This window comes from Micropterus salmoides, unplaced genomic scaffold (assembly GCF_014851395.1).
Source record: "Micropterus salmoides isolate LMB-PRFRI ecotype aquatic unplaced genomic scaffold, ASM1485139v1 Ms_hic_scaffold_1, whole genome shotgun sequence".
NCBI classification, from domain to species: domain Eukaryota; kingdom Metazoa; phylum Chordata; class Actinopteri; order Centrarchiformes; family Centrarchidae; genus Micropterus; species Micropterus salmoides.
In genome coordinates, this window is record NW_024040040.1 from 40,899,087 (window position 1) to 40,922,778 (window position 23,692).

Here is a 23,692-nt window from a genome sequence, read left to right on the forward strand (position 1 = left end):
AACTATTCAGGATCAATTTAATGATGGCCTTTATTTCCATGACAGACATACACCAAAGCAATACAGGCAGACCATAAACTTTTATTTATAGATTTCACAATTCAAGTTAACAATTTTTATAAAGTCTTTTCTACGAAAATCTTGAATAATCACTCAGTTACCACTGAGACACTCAGTCCACCTTCCCTTGTAGACAAATTGTCTTGAACCAGCAACTAAACTGGCATAGTGAACATAATTGGAAATAATGTGCAATCAGTCACTTTGAACAAAACACTGCCTAAAAACCTCACATGATCCCGAGGAATCAGTACGTTCTGAGACACAAACTGAGGCGTGGAAATATGATTACTGGCACAACAGTGTAAATGATACCTTTGGGATACCGATAACAGTGGGTGCCTTAGGACCCATGACTGAAATATGTTGTCAATACAGAGTTAACTACAACAACACTTGTTTAGTAATGTTGAACTGTGAGTCTTACAGGGAAGTGGTTTTGGGATAAAAGGCAAATGTTACCAAAAAGGGCACTGATAAAGCAACAAGTGTACCGCCAATAACCTAGAAATATTAATGTTGCTTAACAGTTACTGTATCTGTTATCCTCACTATTTAAGCATCATACATGGGACATGAAAAAGCAATATTTGGCAGTGCAAGGCAGAATCTCGCAGAGCATCACTGGAATGTCTTTGGCTCTTAAATGCTGATTATAGTACAGCGATAAATAATGTCAACTAAAACTGGGATGCATAACTTTAAACACATAAGCCACCGAAAGACTGGCAACTGGGACACAACTTACACAGGCTCAGTTAGTTAGTATAAAACTGTTTAAAACCCAACTGTAATTAATAACAGACAAATCAACAACATAATTACCTGTGTTAAAATCTTAATTATCTACTTACACCACAACATAAATATAAGGATCCAAGTCTTAAATTAGTTGTCATACATATATAAACATTACAGCACAATATTCCTGGAGTAAGAAAGTGCTCCCTTTCTTCTGTGGTAGAAGAACTCTTCAGCTTTCAGACCCTCTTCAAAAAAACGGGCATGCAACCAATGATGCCATGTGCAACAAGTTTAACAAAAACCGAAGTAATTATTGAACCATAAAACCATTAAACTTAACGATTCTGTAGTGTTGCTTAAACATGCACTCTGTCTCTGACACACTCAGGACTGTAGAGAGTGGACATTTTGACTAACACAAAAACAAAAAGACATTCAGTTAAACAAAAACAATCAGGTGTGTATAACAGAAAGCTGATAATATAAGTTACAAAAGTGCAAAAACAGATGGTCTAGGTGATCATCGGATGCAACACTATGAGATGAGCGACACTTGGAGCATCTAGCAGAATCCCTTGTTCTTCCACAGAAACAGCCGACAGGGTACTTCAAAGTGTCCTGGGTACATCTGGACCTCAAGTTCAGAATCGCCTGTTCAGATCAGCTTCCTCTTTCCAGTTTGTTTTAACATGTGCTGCCCAAACTGTGAACACAGACAGAAGACAGAATAAACTACATAAAACTCTAAAAACCACAAGATCAGTCAAATTACATTTCAAATCTAATGACACATTGATTCCACGTATGATGTTATTCCAGTTAATATCTACAAACACAGTCTACCTAAGTTGAAAATCAGAGCAAAGTTTTTTGTGGTCGAATACAGAACCATTGCTCACCAAAGGGGTTTCGGCTTGAGGTTTCACGGCTGGAATGGGAAGTTTGAAGACCTCCTTGTCTTCTCGTTCACTGTCATGTCGATAACGATGGGCGAACTTGCGCTTCAGGGCCTCAGCAATGAGAGCTGCAGCATCTACCGGCTCGTTGGACTTCACTTTGGCGTCACCTTCCACTGGACGACTATGAAACATACAGTCAGCAGAAGCACTTACACATGCTAATCGTTTGAATTTGATTTTTTGTGTAGTGTATTCATATGATATATGTATATATGATGAGGCAATGATGTGTCAGCTTGAGTTAGATCAGTGATTGTGTCGAACTGTAACACTACACGCCATTACACTACACAAACTCTATAAACTAAAAAAACTTCAGTCTTCACATTCGATCACTTCCAAAATTTATTTTTGGAAGCGATTTTCATTGATTCACTATGCAAGTAGAGGCCTACCTTTTGACTGATCGCAACTTGACCTTGTTCATGTCTTTCAGGACATCGAGCATGCTGGGGATTTCTGCCGGCTTTGAATCCAAAACTGTTTGGCTGTCTGTCTTCTTCCCCCTGCGCTCCTTTATCAAATCAATGGTAGAAAATGTCCGCTGGAGACTTAAGGGGGGTGGCGGTGGTGGAGGAGGAGGAGGTGGTGGGGGAGGGGGAGGCAGGGTGCCAGAGGGTGGAGGAGGAGGTCTCCCCGTGGTAGCAGCTGAGGTGAAACAAAGGAAATGAAAATCTTAAAGCTGTGTAACATGTGAAATTCTGCTGCCATCTAGAGGGACATGTTTGTTACTACAGTAGAAAACAAATCAATGCATTCAGGCCACACAGAGAGGTTTATGTTTTGAGGGCTGTGTATAACATACCTGGCTGTGCAATCATTTCCTGAGCCAGAACAATTTGTGCTATCTGAGCTCTGAGTTTGGCAAGTTCAGTCTCCAGTGCACTGATCTTCTGAATGGCCTCATTGTTGGCGACTGTTGGTGCCTGGGGGTCCGGACTCCCCTGATGCAGGCTTGGTAGTGACCTCTGGCGGGTTAAAGGTTTTCTCTGAGGATGGGGCTGGCGCGCTCGAAACGCCAATCCTGGTGGGATCCTTGATCTGTTTCAATAAGGCGGGATCATGTTTTTCTAGACGCTACTCCAGTGAACAAGGAAATTCTTACACATGAAACTGCAATTCTCCTCTAGAAGACGTTAGCTGACAGATCACGCTCCCGCTCTCACCTGGGTCTACCAAGGAGGTCTTCATCATCCTCGTCATCCCTGCTTATCCAGGCGATATCAGCCAGAGAGGCCACCAAACCATTCTGCCTCCTGGCGCTAAATAGGACACCAGCGTCCTCATTGTACGGATAAAGCTGTCAGACAGAGAAGAGCCGTGTTCAACGTTTTGACAAAAAAACATGCCAGACAAGAGCACACACCCAGACACATTACAACACTGCATTTTAACAATGGATAAAGGGTAGTAGTTAAGTAAAATATAGAAATGGGGGCAGTTCAGAGGGAGGGTGTATGGAAGGCATCTATTCACTGTTAATGAAAGATTTGTGTAGGTCAGAAGGTAGATCAGTAAGTCTTTAATCAGCTCAAGGTTGTTGAAGGTTGTTTAACAAACTGACCTAAAGCAGACATATTGCATTCCTCATAGCTAGGGAGGGTAGCTGGAGGAAGAAGAAAAGAAGAAAAGAGAGAGCACAGTGTTGGAGGAGTCAGAAAAGAAAAGAAATTCAATATTCAGAACGACATGCCACAGAACTGAAATTTCAAAAGGTTGATTTGTTAACAGTTTTGAAACTTCTGAACACACAGTCCGTGCTCTGATGACAAGAAAACAACCCATATATATATATATATGATTTTAACCGCCCTGTTTACGGTCTATAAATGAAAACAGTCAGACAAGCAGAGGTAAACACAAGCTGAAGAGGGTGTGTGATTTGTTGTCACATGACTGCAACTCAGCACAGTAGGGAGAGACAAAAGAGGAATTTGTGTGACAAATTCAAAAAACTTAAAAGAGCAACATGCCATTATTTTAAAATACAAGCTGAACATACTACATTTTTAAAGACTGACGGGTCTGTCTGTTAAAATGACACAACACTGTAGTTATGATGATCTTGCTAAACCTCCTCACCTGAAAATGAACCCTGGGGCAGGGTTTAAGAGGAAGACTAGTGGCTATTCTCCTCACAATACTTCTCGAGGACCCATAGGGCTTGGCTGGTCCAAAAGCCTGCAAAACCAAAACATGAAACACAAAACTTACATCACAAATGACAGGGAAAATAATAATATGCCAAATTTTCTCTATTACAATAATTTATTATTGAACTAACTGCATTGGAGTGGAAACACCTCGAACAGACCTCAACAGTGGGCTTTCAGATGAGAGCCAGACAAAGGTACACTAGGGGTGGTGTTTTATGGACTGTGCAAGACTACGAAATCAAACATTTCAGGTGTATGGAAATAGTATGTTTAGCAGACACTAATGGAGTCAGACATTAAACACGAAGTGTCACATACCAGGTCCATTTCGGTCTGTGCATGGTCTCTACTCATTACTGTAACTGCGTTTCACAAGGGCAGCTGGCACATGCCTCAACACCAAGGGCATCATCACAGAACGGGCATCTAGGGGAAACACAACACAAGAGTGAGAAAATCAGGTTTGATTACATGGAAACACAAAAGTTAGGCATGTCTCTTCAATGTAAACCTGTGTTAACAACATGGTTACACTGACAGCAAACGTCGCCATTTGAGTTGTTTGTTTAGCGATTTTACGTGTGACTGCTGTAACGCAGCTGTAACACATTTATTGCCGAGATTAATAAAGTATCCATCTATCTCACTTATCTATCCATCCATCCATCTACCGTTACAGCGGCAAGATAATCACGACAACGTTTTCAAGCTAATCTTTGCCGCTGTTTGTTTTGAGAGTTCAGAACTTAGTCGCAGCTAAATAAACCAGCACACCAAGAAACGTGTAACTTTAAGAGAGTCAGTCGCAGTTCTGTGACAGATGTGAGTTGATCTCATGCCAAGCCAAATTATAACGTTACACTGGTGAATCTTAACTTTAGCGGGCTAACGTTAACTGATGCTAACAGCGAAAGCGGGCTAGCTAATTTCAGTAAACTTAAACAACCGCTGATAAATTTATTAACGTTACAATATGGCGAAGACACGCACAATTGTAGTTACCTCGAACTACATGTGTTAATGTTATTTATTCATATTCGAAGATCGGTTGGGTGTGAGACTTTCGAGCTAACTTACCGAGTCTGACGCCGCTTGACCAACTTTCTAATTTTTTCCACCTTGTCGAAGGGCGGACATCTACTGTGGGAAGACTCGGGAATACATTTTGAGCCAATTGGACTATGGGGATCACAATAGGTAGGTTGTGATCATGGGACGCCACCATTGGTTTTTTGCATTAGTTGACAGACAAAGTCACCAATTAAAATTTAGATTTAAATCACAACTATCTCATGATTGGGTCTTATGACAGTCGATCAAAGTATACCGTCCAATGAAATTCCAGGAACCTGGAGTGTGCTCGTTATAGTTCTCTACATTCCCCGGCGGGGCTGTGTCCGGGGTTAAAATACAGGGAAACTTGTGGAAAACTGGGATGTCCTGAATCACAAAGCAGCTGTACCCATTGATGTGCCACAAAACCCAAACACTGTGCACGGCTGTTAGCTAGAGAAGCATAGTAAAGAAAGAGGCGCAGGCCTAGCGTTAGTGAAATTATTTTGTCATAGTTTCATTTTGAAAGTGGTGTCGGGACGTAGTTGTTTCTTGTTCCGTCGTTTTTGCATCTGTTGTAACTGAAGTTACCCGGGGTTGTCTCATGATTTTACTGCAAACTGACAAGAAGGTATGCTGTAGTTAATTGTCAAGTAACGTTAGCTAACGTTAGCCTAGCTTAGTTGCTGAATCGCCTCTTTACCACAGGGCGTGATTTGAGGTGAGGTTGAGGGTCGTACTGTGGAAAGCGTCTTTGGGAAAATTCTACTATTAGTATTCTCGTCTACGAAAATTACTTGATTGTGTTAGCAGCAAAGCAAGGGATTAAACCACATGATTTAAAATTAGCCTATCAAAGCATGCTAGGTTAACGTCCTTTGTTATTTCATGAGATATCTGTAGTGTTATCAATGCATATCAGTAAAATCAGTAACTTTTGTATTACAAGAGTCAGTTAAGTTATCAGTCAAACTGTTAAGCAACGCATATTAGAGGTTATTGTTTATAACGTTATATATCCCCCAACAGATCCGTGAAACGTGGTCTAAGGGAATGGGATAGCTGTAAAAGTTTAATAGTTAGGTCATTCCACCGACACTTTATTTTGCAAGGTGTAACCTAACATTATTCTGCACCAAGCTAGGAAAAAAAGACAGTACAAGTAGCTTTTGAGCTGTGTTGTACTTAAAACGCATTTGTGTTAGTGTTGCAACAATAGGTCGATTCATATTACATTATTATTATAAATGTATTTGTAAACAACTAAGAAGAAGGTAAAAAGCTCAAACAAGTGCTGGCTCCAGCTTCTCAAATGTGAAGATTTGCTGCTTATCTGTATTTTGTCTTATTGCAAATTTAATATCTTTGGGCTTTTTACTGGTTGTCAGCAAAATAAACTATTTGAATAAATGAACTTGGACTCTGGAACATTTTTACCCATTTTCATTTCAAACAAATCATTGAGAAAATCTCCTGGTTAATTCATTTATGGAATGATAATTAGCCGCAGCCCTAATATGTATAATGTAAGATCCCTAATTTACCTCATCTTTTTTCCCCTTAGTAGAGTGAAGAGGTTGGTTTAATGTGCGTGACGTCAAGACAAGAGGCACCATGAGTGCGGAGATGGATGCACTGACTGTTGTGAACCAGCTGCGAGATCTTGCTGCAGACCCCCTAAACCGAAGAGCCATTGTAGAAGACCAAGGCTGTCTACCAGGCCTCATCCTTTTTTTAGACCACCCCAACCCACAGATCGTCTACTCTGCACTATTGGTAAGTAGCATCCATTCATAGTATGTTCTTTATTTGATCACGGATAGGACTCTCCACAACTCAGATAGTTACTGTTGCACAAAGGATAGGTTTGAATACACAGGGCTAGTGGTTGAGCGATATGTTTTTCTCTATAGCCAGTGCCGATATTTAGAGAGCAGAGCGGCCGATATATAATGCTGATTTCAAAACAAAGAAAAGTCATTTATATTTCCAATATTCCACGGAGAGAGTACAATCTAATATACATGTTATCTTAGCCAGTAACATATGGTTGTAGATGGAATTTTAATTAATTAATGAAATAGAAAAATACATTGGGTTATGCTGTAGATTACAGAACATGACTGGTGTTTTAAGGAGAGACTGGTTCAGTTTGTCAGAAGTGATGTCATTCAACTGCATTATTGTCTACAGTATAACAATATATATTTAACGATGGTGACTGAGGAAATATAAGGCTCAAAAATAACTTTGTCACCACCTTCCCAAAACTCACAATGGGGAGCAATAACATTGTTCCACAGCAGCCACACTGACAAGGCTGTTTGCAGACATTTATTGTATATCTACCTTGTGAGTGCAGGTATTGGCCGATTACCTCAAAATGCAATATATTGCACAACACAAGGCTGATTATTCAGTACCACCATACAAGTAGAGAAATTACTTATTCAAACATTCTAGTATACAATTTATCTACAGCAGCTGTTTAGATAAAATTTGTCCTGGTTGAATAACCAGTTGAGATCCCTACTGGTTCTGTAATTAGGTGTTTTCTGATCGTCATATTCTGTCGCCCCCTGCTGTCCAGCAGCATAAGAGCAGGTTTCACTGACTGACTGAAGGCCATTTCTCCACGTCACTGTCACTCTAGTTAGAGTACATGTTTAAGTGGCTTTATGTAAGAGTTGCTCCTCGACAGGAACTCGTGAAGTACAAACACGGGGTCAGTGCATGTGCATTTATCATAGTTATGTAATATTTTACCGTTGCACATGCTAACCCAATTTAAAACCTCTCTTATGATATCACAAAGGGTCTGCCAGCTTTTAGCGCTGAATAGATAACGTTTGCCCTTGTCCTTGCAGGCCGTGCGCTACCTGGCAGAATGTCGAGCCAACAGGGAGAAGATGAAGGGCGAGCTGGGCATGATGCTGAGTTTGCAGAATGTCATGCAGAAGTACAGTCCCTGTCATCACCACATCTCACACACACATGCTCAGTGTGCACTTTCTTTACATAAAACCTTAACCTAGGATTTCTTTTGTTTTGCACAGACGATGTGTGCCAGTCTGCAGATTTTCCAGGCAGGATTATGTCCTTTCATTTGCCATGTCAGGATGAATGTGATTAAAGCTGAATTAAAATAAACAGTAAAATTGCTGTTTCTGCACTACATAGATTTTAATGCATCTTGCCACCTCTCTGCATTTTTCTTGATGAGTCCATGTGCATGTTTTTACTGATGCGAGCTTATATTTGCTCTTGTCTTGTTGTGGAGTTGACGGGTTATTTTTGCAGAGGTGACTCATTCTCCACACATGGTATATTTTAAGCATATTTTTTTGTTGCTTGTTTTTAGTCTTGTATTGTTTGAAGGCTTCTCTAGAAGCATTGGACTCAATTTATTCTACAACTCTCTAAAAGAACACGATGAACACTCTGGTCACCCGTGGGTTTGAGGTGGTGTTGTGCTCCAGATAGTTGGTCTTACCCGAGGGTCTGTGGCAGTTTTGCAAAGTGACTGCTGTTCATCATTGGCACCCTGATAGGAATAGCCCTATGTTAAAGTGGCCGGCTTGTAGGATTTTGTCCCCCACCCTCCCCCACCTTCCTTCGGCAAAGCTTTTGCATGCCCTGGAGTGCGCCAGTCACTTCAACTAGTCAGGGGTGGCATCAAGAGGAGCCCTGCAGTAACAGCAGCAGCTTTCTGTGCTCACAGTCCAGTCGATCTGACTTTGGGTAGAGGTCGATCATAGCTGAACAGAGTGGGAACACTTGGCTGAGGGGGGGAGCGTCCAGCGTAGTTGCACCAAACAGGTGTGAATCCCATTTGGATTCCTTCATCTGAAGCTCAAGAAGTGTTACCTCTTATTCAAATCCTAAAAGTGGTGAACAGATAAATAAATCAATTGAAGAGAGTGTTGGGCTTGCTGAAAGGCTGACAGGCCTCCACAGTGCCGGAGCAGGAATGTGTCGTACAGCGCCGGGGAGCACCAGGCTCCCAGAAGGCAGCCATGCCAGACAGCTGATGTCGTATGTGGTTATTATAGAAGGAGTGATGACTTGGTGACACATTAAGCAGTTTAGCCTGCAGGGGTATCTCACGATCCCTCACAAAATATCAGCAACTGCAACTGACCTCATGTGGCTTTTTCAAAGAAAGCTGCTGCCCACAAAATATTATGCTCTGCTATGGATTTTTTTTTTTTTTTTTGTAAAAAAAAGTCAGTAAAAATATGACTGAAGTGCAGAATAGGCTTAATTAGCATGAGTTTAAATGTTGTGTGATGGGTAGCAGTGCAAAGAATATTATGATGAACTGACTCAATGATGTGCAGTATTTCTAAATGTGTACTATGTTTAGTTGGTGGTATGGCTGGCACTGTGCCCCTGAGTCCTAAGTCTTCAGCATCAGACCAGGAAGGACATGGTCAGAGTCAGTCTACATCCATTGGAGCTTATAAAATGGGAGCTTAGTGAATTTATTTCAGTTTTAGGCACTACTCTTCTCTTCCACAGAGGGATATTTGTCTGCCTTTACATAGGTATTTCTATCTTGCCTCTCAACAGAAATGTCTTGGCACAGCTATTTAAAAGTGGTCAAGATTCAATTTACCTTGTCTTGACATCAATTATACCTACATTCAACTGCATTGCACCTTTAGTATTGTTAAAGACTTAGAAATACAGTACGACAACACAACAGATAACTTCAGTTCTCTTTGATTTGAGTGGAATTGACTACGTGTGTGTACATAAACCACATTTGCCAAATTAAACAACATAAGTAATATTTCTTTCATGTCTGCCCCTCTAATCTTTTTTTTTTTTTTACTTTCTCTCACCGAAGGAGTACATCGCCTGGGGAGACCAAACTGCTGGCCTCTGAGATCTATGAGATATTGCAGTCAGCTGGTAAAGAAGAGGCCGAACAGGCCGAGGCAGCAGCCGCCTCCTGCCAGCGCAAAGCCCACTTCTTCCTGGGATCCAACAACAAGAGGGCCAAAACGGTTGTGCTGCACATTGATGGACTGGATGACCCTGTAAGTGTTCGCAGAGTGTTTGCATTTGGGATTCAGCATGACGTACTGGCACGCACTGATCATGCTCAGACATACCACACGTCTGTTGATGCACAAAAATCTCTTTTTGGGGCATCGTGTTTACCACTGTCATTATCGCAGTGTTTTCACTGCATCGTAGCAGTGTCTTATCTGGCACATTACAGGGGGGGTGGAGGGGTCAGTTTGTAAATGTCAGCCATTGAACAGCAGGACGTTGAGATTGAACCTGAATGCTGCTCTGCAGGAAGCTTGCACCTAGCCAGATTACATTACAGCAGACAGACGGCCTCTGGTGGGCTGCATAGCTATCACTACAGCAGAAACACACATAGTTATGAAAACTGTATTTCTCAATAGCATGTTGTATGGAGCAATTGAATACTTTATAAATTTAAGGCCCACATTTGGTTGTATTAAACTGTTGGTGATTTTGCGTCACCCACATTTCCAACCTTATACTGTATAATGTACCTTTTAAAATCTGTTTCCTGTCTGTTGTCAGACTCGAAGGAGCCTTTGTGAGGAGGCGTTGCTGAAGATTCGAGGGGTCATCAGCTTCACCTTCCAGATGGCCGTCAAGAGATGTGTTGTCAGGATCCGTTCTGACCTCAAAGCCGAGGTACGTGTCTGCTACTGATTGCTGATGATATTAAAAATGGGGAAATCTGCTTAAAAAGGGGATAATGTGCCACCTCAAACTATTAACTTTATCATTGGTGTTTAAATCTGGCAAGTAATTATAACATGTAGCTTGGTTTACGTAAAATGGATGAAAATGTACTTGTAACAAACCATATATCAGCTGTACCTGTATTGGTTGGATGTCTAGGGCATAACTTTGACATTGGTCTTGTTAGCAAAAGCAGCAAAAGCAAAAATTTGCTGATACAAGATAGCTGACTAGTATGTTGTCAACCTGTGGTGGGAGCAGCATTGTCATTGTCGCTGCTTGTGCACTTTATAGTTGATGACTAACAACAGTATTGTGCATTTACATTCAATTGACCAAAAGTATGCGATTCATTTTCGAGCTGCATACAGAAAAACAAACAATCACAAATGAAATCAGAAGTGTTCTGTTTTTTTTAATCACAGGCATTGGGCACAGCAATCAACTCCACCAAAGTAATGACTGCTCAGCAGGTGGTCAAGACCGAGGATGGAGGAGAGGTAAGGACAGCCGGGAGACAGAGATGTGAGAGAGAAAACAACTGTAACATCTGTATTGTTTTCCTTAGATTTGCTGTACACAAGATGCATTATATTTTTTTCACCTAGAACAAGTCAGTTGATAATCAGTATGCTCACTGTATGTTGGGTCTATCTGTGTACAGGGAGTGTAGCCGCCCTTGCCTGTGGCTGAGCCTTATTCACGCTGACATGATTAGCTAGTCACATCTCTGCCTCAGCCTGTAGGCTAGTTTCTTTTTGCCAAGCACATGGCCAGTCCTAGCTGTACCTTTTTTTTCCAATTTTTTTATTTACAGTTGTGTATTCCCAATTTGGAGCTTGTAACCAAATTGTAAAGTGAAACGGCTAACGTTTAACAAAAACTGAGATTCCAAAGAGTTTGTTTTCTAATAATCTGCAGAGAAATGTAATAATTGTTGCTCACATAATCGAAAATACTTGGCAATGGCTGCTTTAATTGTCATAAATAATGTGGCCAGCAGGGGTCAGACCTGCCTCAGTCATCCAATCTGACTCCATATGATGATTATTTGGCTCTGTAGTCTTTAACAGCTGTGCTTTACATTAATCCGGGAATACATCTTTGCTTAAATATATAAATATTTCTTTTCTGTTTTTGTGCAGCGGATGGTGCCATTCCAGGAGGACTCGGAAGTGCTGGTAGAGGAGAACACAGACATCCCAGACTACCTGCCTGAGGAGGAGAGTCCATCCCAGGAACAGGACAAGGCTGTCACACGCGTGGGCTCCATCACAGACGGCATGGGCTGGCTCAGCACGGCTGCCAACTTCCTGACGCGCTCCTTTTACTGGTGACCACTTCCTGTGCTTCTCTCTGTGCTCCCTGTTTTTTCTAAAGTACCATCCAGCTGCAGCCTTAGCATCTCTCAGCCTTGTCCCGGATGAAGCCCTGCCACACGGCCCCACACTAGTCTAGACTCCCCCCTCTGCAAAGCGCACAGAGCCTGGCCACGTGTGTGCAACAAGTACTGGACTGCCGAGTGGAACCTGCAATAACTTTACCTTGTGTATATATGGAGCTACAAATCCCACTACTGGCTGTGTGTGCATAACTATATACTAACTGCATATGTATCTCACGAGACCTAGCCAGAGGACTTTTAAATCAGCCGAAACCAAATAACATTCTGGTATTGCTTCATTGGCAGCGTTGACATATGGCAGGCATATTTAATTGTTCTGAGGCTGATTTCTGAATACCTTGAAAATTGGGAGTTCCTTTTTTTTGTGCATGATTTTTGGTCATTGTCCTTTTTACTATATATATTTTTCATTCTTAAATTCCCTAATTAAGCCGATTATGTCTTTTCCCTCGTTCAGTTTTATTAGCATGCTATGAGTCTGTTGTGCCAATCTTGCCTGATGCCTAGATCTGTGATTTTTGTGTGTGCCTTTTTTGACATTTATTTTTTTAATTATTGTTTCATCATTCATTTGAATGATTTGAGAGCTCCGAGCATGTCAGATGTAACATTTGTGCTTCTCAGGCGGACCTTAGCAGCAGCACAGCAGCAGCCTGGCTTCTGCCAGCTTTTAGCTCAATGGGACGTCACTTCAGTAGAAATAGTAAACTTAGACACCAGCAAGAGCCCTCAGCCAATTCAGCCACTGGCTCACATACATTAGACTGTTTGTTACTCAAAGAACAACTGTTTAGCTAGTTATATAATTAATATAACACCCTTCACTGAGTTTGGTTGTGTCTGTTAAAAATCAGGACTCGTTGGATGATGCTATAATGTAGGAAAAATCCAATGTCAGCTCTGCAGTGGTGGAGAATTAACTGACCGCTCCTTGTATTATTTGCACAGACTTTAGGCTACCTCTGCTTTCAGCTCTCACATTAACATTATGTTCTTCCTGTAGTTTTAGTAAAACCCTAGATCTGCATGTGAAAGACAAACCTATTAGCTGCCTGCTTGTCAAATACTTACCTGTTATCTGACTCCCACCGACATTGTTACAGTATTGTAGCCCACCTGTACAGTTCAATTTTCAGTTTAGCCAGCAGTGTCCTTAAAGCAAAGATCATGTTGGTACACGCTCTCACATGAATACAGAGGACTCCCTAATGCTGTCACATGAGCAGCAGTGATATACTGGAACAAGGGTGTGGTTATGTACATTTTGTAAATGATGCCTGATTCCCTAAAATCTCAGACCTTACATGTGAAGGAAAATTTTGTTCTGTTTTTTTTTAATACTGATTTGCATTTTTAATGTCGGAAAATGGGATAAGAAGTTGTAGCAGCTAAGGCTAACGCTCTTAGCGAGTTTTCTCCTTTTCTTTAGCCGTTACAAGCCCAATGACTCACACCAGGTTTAATTATTCTCTCCTCTGACTTGTGTAAGTGTCATTAACAATTATTATATACACTGCTGACCAGGCGACTTTTATTGTTCTGATGGTGCGGAGACGTCACAGTTGGTTGAGGTCAAATAGATAAAGGACTGGCATAGAATGACCCGAATAATTTGAATTGATGGTGGCTATTTTCTGGAAGAGCAATAATATTTTTTGCATTAAATGTAGAGATTATAAATCAACATAATTTTTCTAATCAAAGGCATGTTAAACGTTAGGAGCATCATCAGTATTAAAGTTTCTACTTTGTCTGTTTTGCACAGAATTAATCTCTTAAATTCATGTAATTTCATTTTTAATTTAAATTTGGTGTCTTAGCTCATACTGCAGAGAAATACTTGAACATTGTTTCTTAGAGCTGTCCTTATGTGTTGATCAAAGTGTAAATTTCCCTTAAATGTTAGTTGAACCACATCTGTAATGTTAACAAAAAAAACCCAAACTCAAAACTGTAACTTCCTGTATACAGACTTCATGTGTCAGTTATCAGATGTAATATATTGTAATGCAGATCTTCAAACTGTAGATTCACATACACTGTTAATGGAAATGATAAACTTAAAATCAAAATTTGTCTGGTGCTTTTTATTTTTAGCGCATTTTTTTGTGGCCAGTTATACTGAATATGATAAGATGGTCTTGACCCGTCTTTTCTCAGCATCCCTCTCATGGTACTCTTTGTGTTATGTGGTCACACTAGCGCTGCAGACCGTACTTTGTCAAATCAAACTGCTGAAGGCAACAACCATTCTTAGTAGAGAGAGAGGGGAAATTCAGTTTTTCTTTACTGGTGCGTAAGTGAGGTGCCCCAGGGCGATCCCGTGGCCTGCCCACCACCTCCCCAGCCTCTGTGCTGGTAGGCAGGAAGAGGCAGAGCCAGCCCCAGCTGGAGGCCCTGGAGCCACTGCTGATGCTGATGCTGCTGCTGCTGCTGAGCATCCAATGAAACACTGTGCCAAGCTGGAGGGGAGGCCTTCACCACCCTACTGCATGGAAGGTGACTACAGCACATTTAATGACTGATTTTGACAAAACATTTTTTATCTGCTTAGGCCATTTTAAGGTGAACCATTTAAACTGCATTAAACTAAGTATTTTACATTTTTATCTTGGACCCATCAGACGTTTGTGTCATTTAAGTAAGGCCTTCTATTCCAATGGATGAAGAGGCCAGTTTTTACCATGGCTTGGAAATAATTTAATTACTCTAAACCTGTGACTTGTGTAACTCAGGTATACATTCACTGCACAGGTCGAAGTAAAACAGACCAAGCTAAATAGTTCAGAGCTGCTTAATTAAACAACAAGCTGTGCAACCTTTTTAGGGTTAACCGTCTTATATCTTTTGACAATATAATCTCACTTCAAGGTCCACTTAGTGGCAGCTCCGAAGCTTCTCGATCATATCACATGATTATCGTCAGCATATGGAGATGGCCCTAAGATGTTTGAGAAGTTTAGATGCTCAAATGTGCATTTTTTCTGAGGATGTAATGGACTAGTACTCTGCATCAAGGGGCTGCCTGCATGCACAATACCTAATATTGTATGTATGATTTGCAATAGAAGAGGCCTCTGAGCTCAGACTTCTCACTTATCACCACTAGAGAGAGACAGTAAGCCTGGCAAGGAACAAATTATAAAGTGTGGGGTCCAGAGTATAATGTAAAAACATCCAATGAAAGCACTTGTTTGTAATGACATGACCTGAGGTTCCTAATGCTATGGAGAGCCATGCTGAAACTGCATTTCCATTTGGTCAGTTTGAGCTTGGGCAAAGAATCGTCATAACCATTAACACACTGCGACCATCGGCATGCTTTGTTCACCTCAGACCATAATATCTGTAGATTAATGCAGCCATAAGGTTGTTTTTAGTAGTTAATATAGTGTGCACCTTTCTCCGCAATGCCTGAGCACTAATGTGAAAAGCAATTTTCAGTTTTAAATTATTTTCCTCAAGGGTTCATATGCTGCCTTATAATGATATTACTCCTCTCAGAATTTTTTATTTTTTTTTTGTTACACATAAGGGGATATCCTCCAGAGAACATAAAGGTGGCACTCACCTCTCATTTTCAAATTAAAGTCATAGCTAAGTTCACTTTCACTCCTCCTTGAATAAGCAGTTCCCCCTGTTTCATTCAGATAAAACACAATCAGCCTGTCTTGTGCACAGCCCTGGCCCTCTGCACGGCCATATCAGCCCAGCTGCATGTGCATTAATGTTCTGTCAGTATCACCTTCCCACCTGTGTGTATTTGCATGGTTAATCTGCCCGCAGGGGTGGGGGGAGAGGGCCCTGATGCAGGGTAGATAGGTATGTCTCACGGCCCCATGGGCCCTTGAGGAATTTTATTGGAGGTTCAGCTCCCAGTCAATGGGATCAGCCGTAAATCCCGCTCAGAGTGTGGCAGGAAATGATGTGACTCCAGCAATTTATGTCAAATAACTTTTGAGGATGTGTGAGTGTAGCGATCAGCGCTACCGGGGCAGCGATAATTCTTCGGCAGGGGGGCCCCGGTGAAGATTTAATTGAGACATTTTTCTTTATCTGGAGCGAAGCGCCGGAGCCTTGTTGTTGTGTAACGAGATGTAATGTCTCTCTTTATACTGGGGTCAACATCCAGGATGAGGGAAGGTCACGGACTGACTGTTTGAGCATCCAATTTACTCGCATAATACTCTGCTCCACGGGGAGCTGGGTAAAGACACACAGTATTAAGTTACATAGTCCACATATCACGGACAGACATGGCGCCCTGTGCTGTGGAATACAATGCCTCCTTATGATTTTATAGCCTATGTGGCCGGTGTGAGTGTGTAAGGGAACAAAAAATGTTAAGTAGCCTAATGTAGTTGCTCAGTCTAAAAATCTTATTTAGGACTGTGATCACATTTTTATTTGTCTCCATGGTGGAAGACTCTAAGGCACCTTTTATGAAGGCTAATGAATATAAATGGTTAATATATATGTTTACTACTTTTTCTAGATCAGTTAAGAGCTAGTAATAAAGACAGATTTTAGGTTGGCATTAGGGGGAAAATCTCATTGACATGTAGGCTATTTATGCATTCTGTTAGTTAACCATTAGGCCTACATGTTCATTGGTTTCTCACTTTCTAACAGGTCATTGAGGCTGCAGATATAACTGTTAGTATGCCTTAATAAAGGGTTGCACTTATAAATGTTAGTTGCACTTATGTTAGTAATCACCATGTCTGCTAATGTGTTGCTGAATAATGGATTTTGGTCCCAGTCATGTAAAGCCCTTTTCCACGTGGTCAAACCATGCAACTGCTCAGAGGGATTTACACAACCTAGCAACCCTAAACGTTGTTATAACTGATATATAAAAGCATTACATGATTTATTAACTTCAAAACAGCCTTTAGTCACAACTTATAATCCCTCAATAAAGGGTACCTTGGGTAAGTATTAAATAAGTCAGTGTAAATATTTTGCAGTAAAAGTTCTGCATTAACAATGCACTTTATACTCAATAGTAATAATACTCCTAATGCAGAAAGGCTCCTGTCAGTATAATATATTAGAATACTGGATAATTATTATTGGTGCATAGCCTATAAGCAGCATATAATGTTGGTTGGTGAGTTTAACTACTGTTGGTAGTGTAATCTGTAACCATCACATTTTGTACGATGATCATATGTCTTGTTGCTATATCAATCTGCAAAGTCAGATTGAATTTACTATTAAAGGATAGCCTCTCGAGATGCATCATCTCATTTTCAAGAGGGTCCTATGCCAGACAGATGTAAAGTGATGGAAGAAATATTGAGATTCTCTGTAATGTACAAAACAAATTAAAAAAGACTTCATGACAAGTAAAAGTCCTGAACTAAGTGCATACAGAGGTATCAGCAAAATGTACTTTGAGTAAAACTACTCAGAATGGATCAGAAGGGCCTCTGTCACTGTTGTAAAATGTGATTATTAATAAAGCATTAACATGTAACATTTTAATGTTGTAATTCTCCTGAATAATTATGTAACCCATTTTATAAAAACATAAGTTTTGTAAAATCTTAATCACAAAGTAGCAATCCACTGTACTGTAAAGTTACTTCAGTAGGTGTCAAATAACTGTAGTGGAGTGCTTCTAAAAAGTAGTGAAGTATCAGCAGGTCTACATGCAGTAGCCTTGTCTCTCACTAGACTACAAGGTGATAGCCCTGAATTAACAACTTTTTGCATTATAAAATCAGGCCATCTTATTTCTTTAAAACAAATTGAGTCTTTTATATCTTGCATTGTGCATTTGTGTGCGTGCTCCTCCTCCTGCAGCAGCAGCTTGCATTTGGGCCTTGATGAGATGCACGCACACACAGGCGGCTCATAATTGTGGCTATAGCTCATTATTGTCCCCTGGATGATTTGGATCCGCTGGGGGTGCGGGGGGGGTGGGGTGGAAGTCTCGTCCTCTGACACCGCCACGTCCGCCCGGCGACAACCACTCCAGGTACTGATTGGTGGGATGAAATATTGCCGGCGAAAATTAAAAGGTCCCAGTGTCAAAATAATTCATGATATGCATATCTTCCCGGCTTGATGAAATCGCTGATATCTGGATTAGGCGGATAATAAAAGCGATCAGGCTACAGTTAAACTGTTTCAGCAGCGGCGGTGGCGGGGGGTGGGGGAGGGGTCTTCTTTATGTGTCGAGAGGTGGGCTGCAGGGTCAATATACAACAAGTGGTGTGTGCGTGCGTGGGTTCGTGCGCGTCAGCCCCTGTCAGTTTGTGTGCGGTCCAGTTCACCACACAGCCCAGACCTGTGATTTGAATATCCGCTGTAATTGTCCCAAAACGGCTCATCAGTGGATCTGCCTGCTGCCATTAGGGCCCAACAATATGGTGTGACATTCAAATTCCCCTCAATGACAGGTTATTAGGAGCCCCAAGCAGCCTGCACATAATTAAGCACCGTAACGCTGACCTGTAATATGAAGTGATGGCTCAGTGGTACAGTGGGCAAGAATGAAATAGGTGCTTTGTTAAAACACAGGTGAAATCTGGGATTTTTTTATATATGCAACAGAGTGAACACAAAAGGAAGACAGCTGTCAATGTAAAATTCAGCGCAAACTTATATAGAGGCAAATAACACAGGCTGTAATTTTATAACTGGAAAGAAACTGCATACCAGCTGCCATGGCAACAGCTGACAGATTAGAGAGTGAGATAATCATAGTCATCAATACTGCTCAATATCACCAAAAGTAATGAATTTGAATCTTTTTGCCTACGTTCTGTTCCTCTATAAGATCATGTCGGTTTATGTTACACAATTTACTTATACTCCATTTTTATCCGTGGTCATGTGGAGCTGTGTGAACAAATCTTATAGTCCCCCAAAAAAAGAGAAAAACAAACAACCTGAGAAAAAAAAGAACGTGTGACTTTCATTTGTGACACTAAAAAGCCTATTACACAACTTAAGACATTCTGTCTGAGGCCCCCGCTTTCCCCATTAGAACAAGTGGACGTTGTGATGAGCAATGGACCCATCTGCTGTGCCCTCTCCTCCAACTGGTGTGTGAAGATGATGCAGTCTTGTAGGTGCCATTTCCAAGTCGGGATATAATACCAGTGGTACCTGGAAAATAATCTAAAAGCAACAAACAGTTCAGTTTCAACTTAAGGTACGTTATCATGCTTTTGAGGTGGACATCTGTCACATCTCTGTTTATAGCATCAAAGTAATCTTTTCTGTTGTTCAGATAATGTTTTTAATGGGGTTTTGACTCATGTTAAACAATTGAAAGTGCACAAGTTTTATGACCCTTCTTCTGCTTCTTTAATTGGACCCAAAGCTCACCTTCACATACTGGAGCAAAGCAAGTCTTTATGTTAAACTGTAGGCCAGAGGCCTATGTAATGGTGGGTTTGTGGCAGGGTTGCTGAACAGAAGGTCTGCACTTCCCTCCCTCCCTTCCTCCCTCCATCTCTCTCCCTTTCTCTCTCTATCTCTCTGCTCCCCCCCACCCCCCCTTTTCATAACGGTGGCAGATGGCTGCAGATGAATCCCTCATAATCATGTCAGGACGGCTCCTCCGATCCCAATTCATCTCTTTAAACACATTTCATCAGACGGAGAATTACACAAAGATAAAGGCGGCCGGCAGACAACAAAAGCACACAAAGATTGTCCTTGCAAACAAGTGTTCTTAGTCCCTAACACCACTTAATCATTTGTGCTCCTGTTATTGCTCCTCACCCCCCTGTGCAATCAGCTATAGCCCATTTTCCTTCTCTCACTCTTTCACTTTTTATTTCTGTTTTTCCATACTGTTAATTGTCTTCATCCCCTCCTACTGTCTGTCCTTATTAAGCATAAATCTCTCCAATAAGCATTCCTCTCATTCCTGTCACTGGCTTTTGAAAAAGACAGGTGTGTACAATCCTCTCCTCTCCTCATTGATTCCTGGTTTCTGATGGCTGCACTTTTTGGAGGGGTGATAATTTGCGACAAAGTGAATTGTGATCCCCCCCCACCCCACCCCCCACCCCACTGTGACCCTGTGTCACCCATCCGCATGATGCCGTTAATTGTGGATCAGGTGAAGTTTGTCTCACCTCATTTCAGGGCCATGCTCTGCTAGGGCCATTCTCTCCACTCAAAGGCCACATAATTTCACAGCCTCCTACTTCTCATTAATCCCTCCTGAGTGGCTGCTCTCCGAGTTCCAGATCACAGATTTGTTTTGCTCTTGTTTTCTGACTCACTGCCCTTCCTGCCCCACCCACTCCTCCCCTCCGTCTTCATATTAACCTCTTTAGTAAGACCCTCCCCAGCTCTCCAGTGCGCTGTGGTCTTCACTGCATGCTCATTGTCATATTTCCTCCAACTACTGTCCTGTAATTTCACAATCCTTCCATTTCACCAACTGTTTGAAAACCATGTCCCCCCTTATATCCTCCCACTTTCCATCCATTTCTCCCTTGTGAGATCTCTTTGTTCTTTACCTTTGGGATTGAAGCTCCATAGTCTGCTTTGTGAATAAAGTGGACACAAACATGCGATTGTGGTGTCTGCTTGCAAAGCCAGTATCACCTCTCCTTCCAAAACAACTCCACACCCAGCTGCATTGTACATTCATCTGATGAAACCTGCCATCTAATAAATATCAAGTGACAAATTGAACAAAACAATAGGAACTGAAGGAAAGCTGTGTGTTTGTGTGTCTCGGCACACGTGCACGTGTCTGATCAACACCACAGTCAGACTTCCTCATTCCTTCCCTCCTAAACTTTTTTTGTTGATCCATAAATTATTCATGAGAAAAAGCTGAAGATCTCTCATTAACATAAAATAACAATTTGCTAATTTATGGAAACTCCTAATTACTTGCCTTATTTGCCACGACCATATTAAATATTCATAAATATGTGATTATTTCTTTGATTTGACTGTCGTTCAGTTTAATCTACTATTTTTGCTCAACAATAGCGGCGTGCCAGCTTGTGCTCTGTGTACCAACCAAAACAAAAACCCTGGAGAGAACAATGAACAATATCATGCATTCAGAACAGGAACCTCTATTTTACATGATCCATATGCTAATTTAGTGTCTTTTGAAACCCTCTCTATATGTGCAAGATCTTCGGCTGCTGATGTCTCAGGTCATATTGTGAATTGAATTAAATGTACTTTTTTTTTAAACGTTGCACATCTGGGACTAAGATCCCTACTGACAGATTTTTCCGGAAAGAAAAGCTGATATTTAGCAAACTATATGATCAGCAGCAGGCTTTGAACAGGGAATGACAAACAAGAGCAAACCTGTTGTAAAATATACATATATATATATGTAGTATAGCACAGAAATAATAAGGAAGAACAAAAACTAAGAATATACAAGCTTGTAAATCGTTGTGTGGCCACAGCTTCATTTCATTGCAAGTCAAAATCAAAAATGCATGCATTCATTTGGCTTCCATCCAGAACTAATCATTTCATTTTCCGTTCTGCAGCCTGGAAGTCAGCTTTCACTCCAGTTCATTTCGATTTACTCAAAATTGAAAAACACTGAGAGGGTATGCAAGAAAAGATGAGTCTATCTTTGAATATCTTCTCTCATCTTTATAGCAACAAACAGTTGTCAGAGGAAGTCTCAGCCAAGTTCTTGGGAGAAAGCGGAGTCTTGGATCCCATCTGGGACGGCTAGATGAGGTCTCTTGCTGTCATCGCGTCTGTTGTCAAGGCTGCATTTAACCTCAAATTTATGACTTTGTTATATCAGAATTAATTACAGATATTTCCCCCCAAAGTGAGTGACGTTGACGAAAATGCTAAGCACAGGCAATTTAGCTCTATTTGCAGATTAATTTGGGCCCACCTGTGATGCTTGGTGTGCTAAGTAGGTACATCAGTTTTAATTACAGACCTTGCAGAGTGGGTTTAGTTAAATTACGGTATTAATTATCACATTTACCAAATATCAGAGTGACAAACGGTTGTGGAGAAGCACTTCCCTCAAACCTCCTGTTTCTCCAGATGATGGCTTCACTTTCGTCCTTCAAGCAACCTTCAGACAGGTGGGTATGATGGAAGGCTTTGTTTCTGAAAGAGAAGCATCTATCTTGATTCATCATCTTCCACGGACTGCCAAAATGTCACTTCTGAAGCTCAAAACTAGAGTTTTATGGGTTTTGACATTTCACTCTTGCTCACAGAATAAGGTCTAATAAAAAGTTTTCGTGCCGTATGGTAAAATTAACCACAGTATTTGGAAAATGAAGAAAACACCCCACATAATTCACAGTAGTTACTCCCATTATAGAGGGAGAATAAGTGGCCTTTGTCCACATCATTACCCTCTTCATTCAGTCAGCTACATTAATCTCCTCAAGGATAATATGATTCGTGCTTGGCTGCCACTTCACAGGTCTACATCTGTAAAAGAAAATAACAACCTTTGACCCATGGGATCATTACAAATATAAGACATATAGAACCATGAGTGATCAGTTTAAGACATTAATCTTCTGCATGTTTATGTGAGGTCAACGTCATAGTTCACAAAGCAATTACGAAAATAGGTGCAGCTTTTGGGGATGGATTTAGCCATTGTAATTTCAAAAAGATAATAAATATTGACACATTGTATTACCTAACGTTCATAATTTAAAGGAACAGTTTCATATCCTGGGAAATATGCTTATTTGCTTTCTTGCTGAGAGTTTGATGAGAAGACCGATACAAATCTCCTGTCTGTGCAGTAAATATGAAGCTACAGCCAGCAGATTAGCCATCCAGCGAAGACTCCAGGAAGACACTGCGCCTGGCCAAGTAATAGTTCAGCACATGACCTCACCAACATGTTGTTTTTAAATTTGCCACAAATTGTATGGATTGAACAAACAAGTTAATAGTCTAATGGATTTGTATTCTTGGCTGCAGTAAGCAGCTGTTTTCAGTGAAAAGTAGGCTACTAAAAACAAGTACACTACTTGCTTAGCACCAAATGGCAGATATAAGTTATCAACTAGCTGAGGAACAAAGTGGAGTGTTTAGCAGCTAATGGTGCGTTCCATATACTTTGGAAGTCGGAGGTCGGAGCTAGGAGTGACGTCACAAACCAAGCTGACAGAAACCTCGCTCGGCCAGCCGTTGTATACTAGTCAGGTGAGCTATTGTTACGCTGGTTGATAAAAAAAAGTGCATTGTGCGGTATTTACTCATACTAAACACTGTAGCAACACGTCCACAGACAGCAGTTGGACAGCACTTTGTGTATGAAAATTTATATGAGACACATAAGTGCTAATAAACAGTATAAACTACAGTTTTTACTAACTGTTGATAGTCAGAGCAGCCATCTTGGATCACAAAGTTGCGGTAGTGCGGTTCTCTTGACTTTCCAATTTGGAAATCTGATTTAAGGGGGCATTCCCAAATTTCTGTCTGAACTTGAAAATCCCGACTTCCCATGTCAAATGGAACATCATAAAAATCGAGATATTCACCTCAAGAATTGGTGAAAACCAACACACAGCTTTTAAGGGAAGAATATTGGAATTTGCCAGGTGGCAGGAAGACTCCAAATGAAT

General features: G+C 41.0%; 2 protein-coding genes across 3 annotated transcripts; one reads left to right on the plus strand and one right to left on the minus strand.

Moving 5' to 3' along the window:
* Window positions 1–61: 61 nt before the first annotated feature.
* Window positions 62–5,121, minus strand: mtfr1 (mitochondrial fission regulator 1). Its single transcript, XM_038727853.1, has 8 exons — window positions 4,997–5,121; window positions 4,238–4,345; window positions 3,846–3,944; window positions 2,930–3,063; window positions 2,569–2,804; window positions 2,159–2,411; window positions 1,704–1,884; window positions 62–1,507 (listed from the first exon to the last, which is right to left on the minus strand). The coding sequence occupies exons 2-8, from the start codon at window positions 4,271–4,273 to the stop codon at window positions 1,460–1,462; spliced, it is 987 nt and encodes a 328-aa protein (XP_038583781.1). The 5' UTR covers window positions 4,274–4,345; window positions 4,997–5,121; the 3' UTR covers window positions 62–1,459.
* A 280-nt stretch (window positions 5,122–5,401) lies between these two features.
* Window positions 5,402–14,189, plus strand: armc1 (armadillo repeat containing 1). Of its 2 annotated transcripts, none has more exons than XM_038727861.1 (7): window positions 5,402–5,603; window positions 6,537–6,748; window positions 7,840–7,931; window positions 9,825–10,017; window positions 10,541–10,657; window positions 11,134–11,208; window positions 11,854–14,189. In XM_038727861.1, the coding sequence occupies exons 2-7, from the start codon at window positions 6,587–6,589 to the stop codon at window positions 12,043–12,045; spliced, it is 831 nt and encodes a 276-aa protein (XP_038583789.1). In that variant the 5' UTR covers window positions 5,402–5,603; window positions 6,537–6,586; the 3' UTR covers window positions 12,046–14,189. The 2 variants fall into 2 exon arrangements, with proteins under 2 accessions (XP_038583789.1, XP_038583796.1); XM_038727868.1 differs by having other exon boundaries at window positions 6,540–6,748.
* The last annotated feature ends 9,503 nt before the right edge of the window (window positions 14,190–23,692 follow it).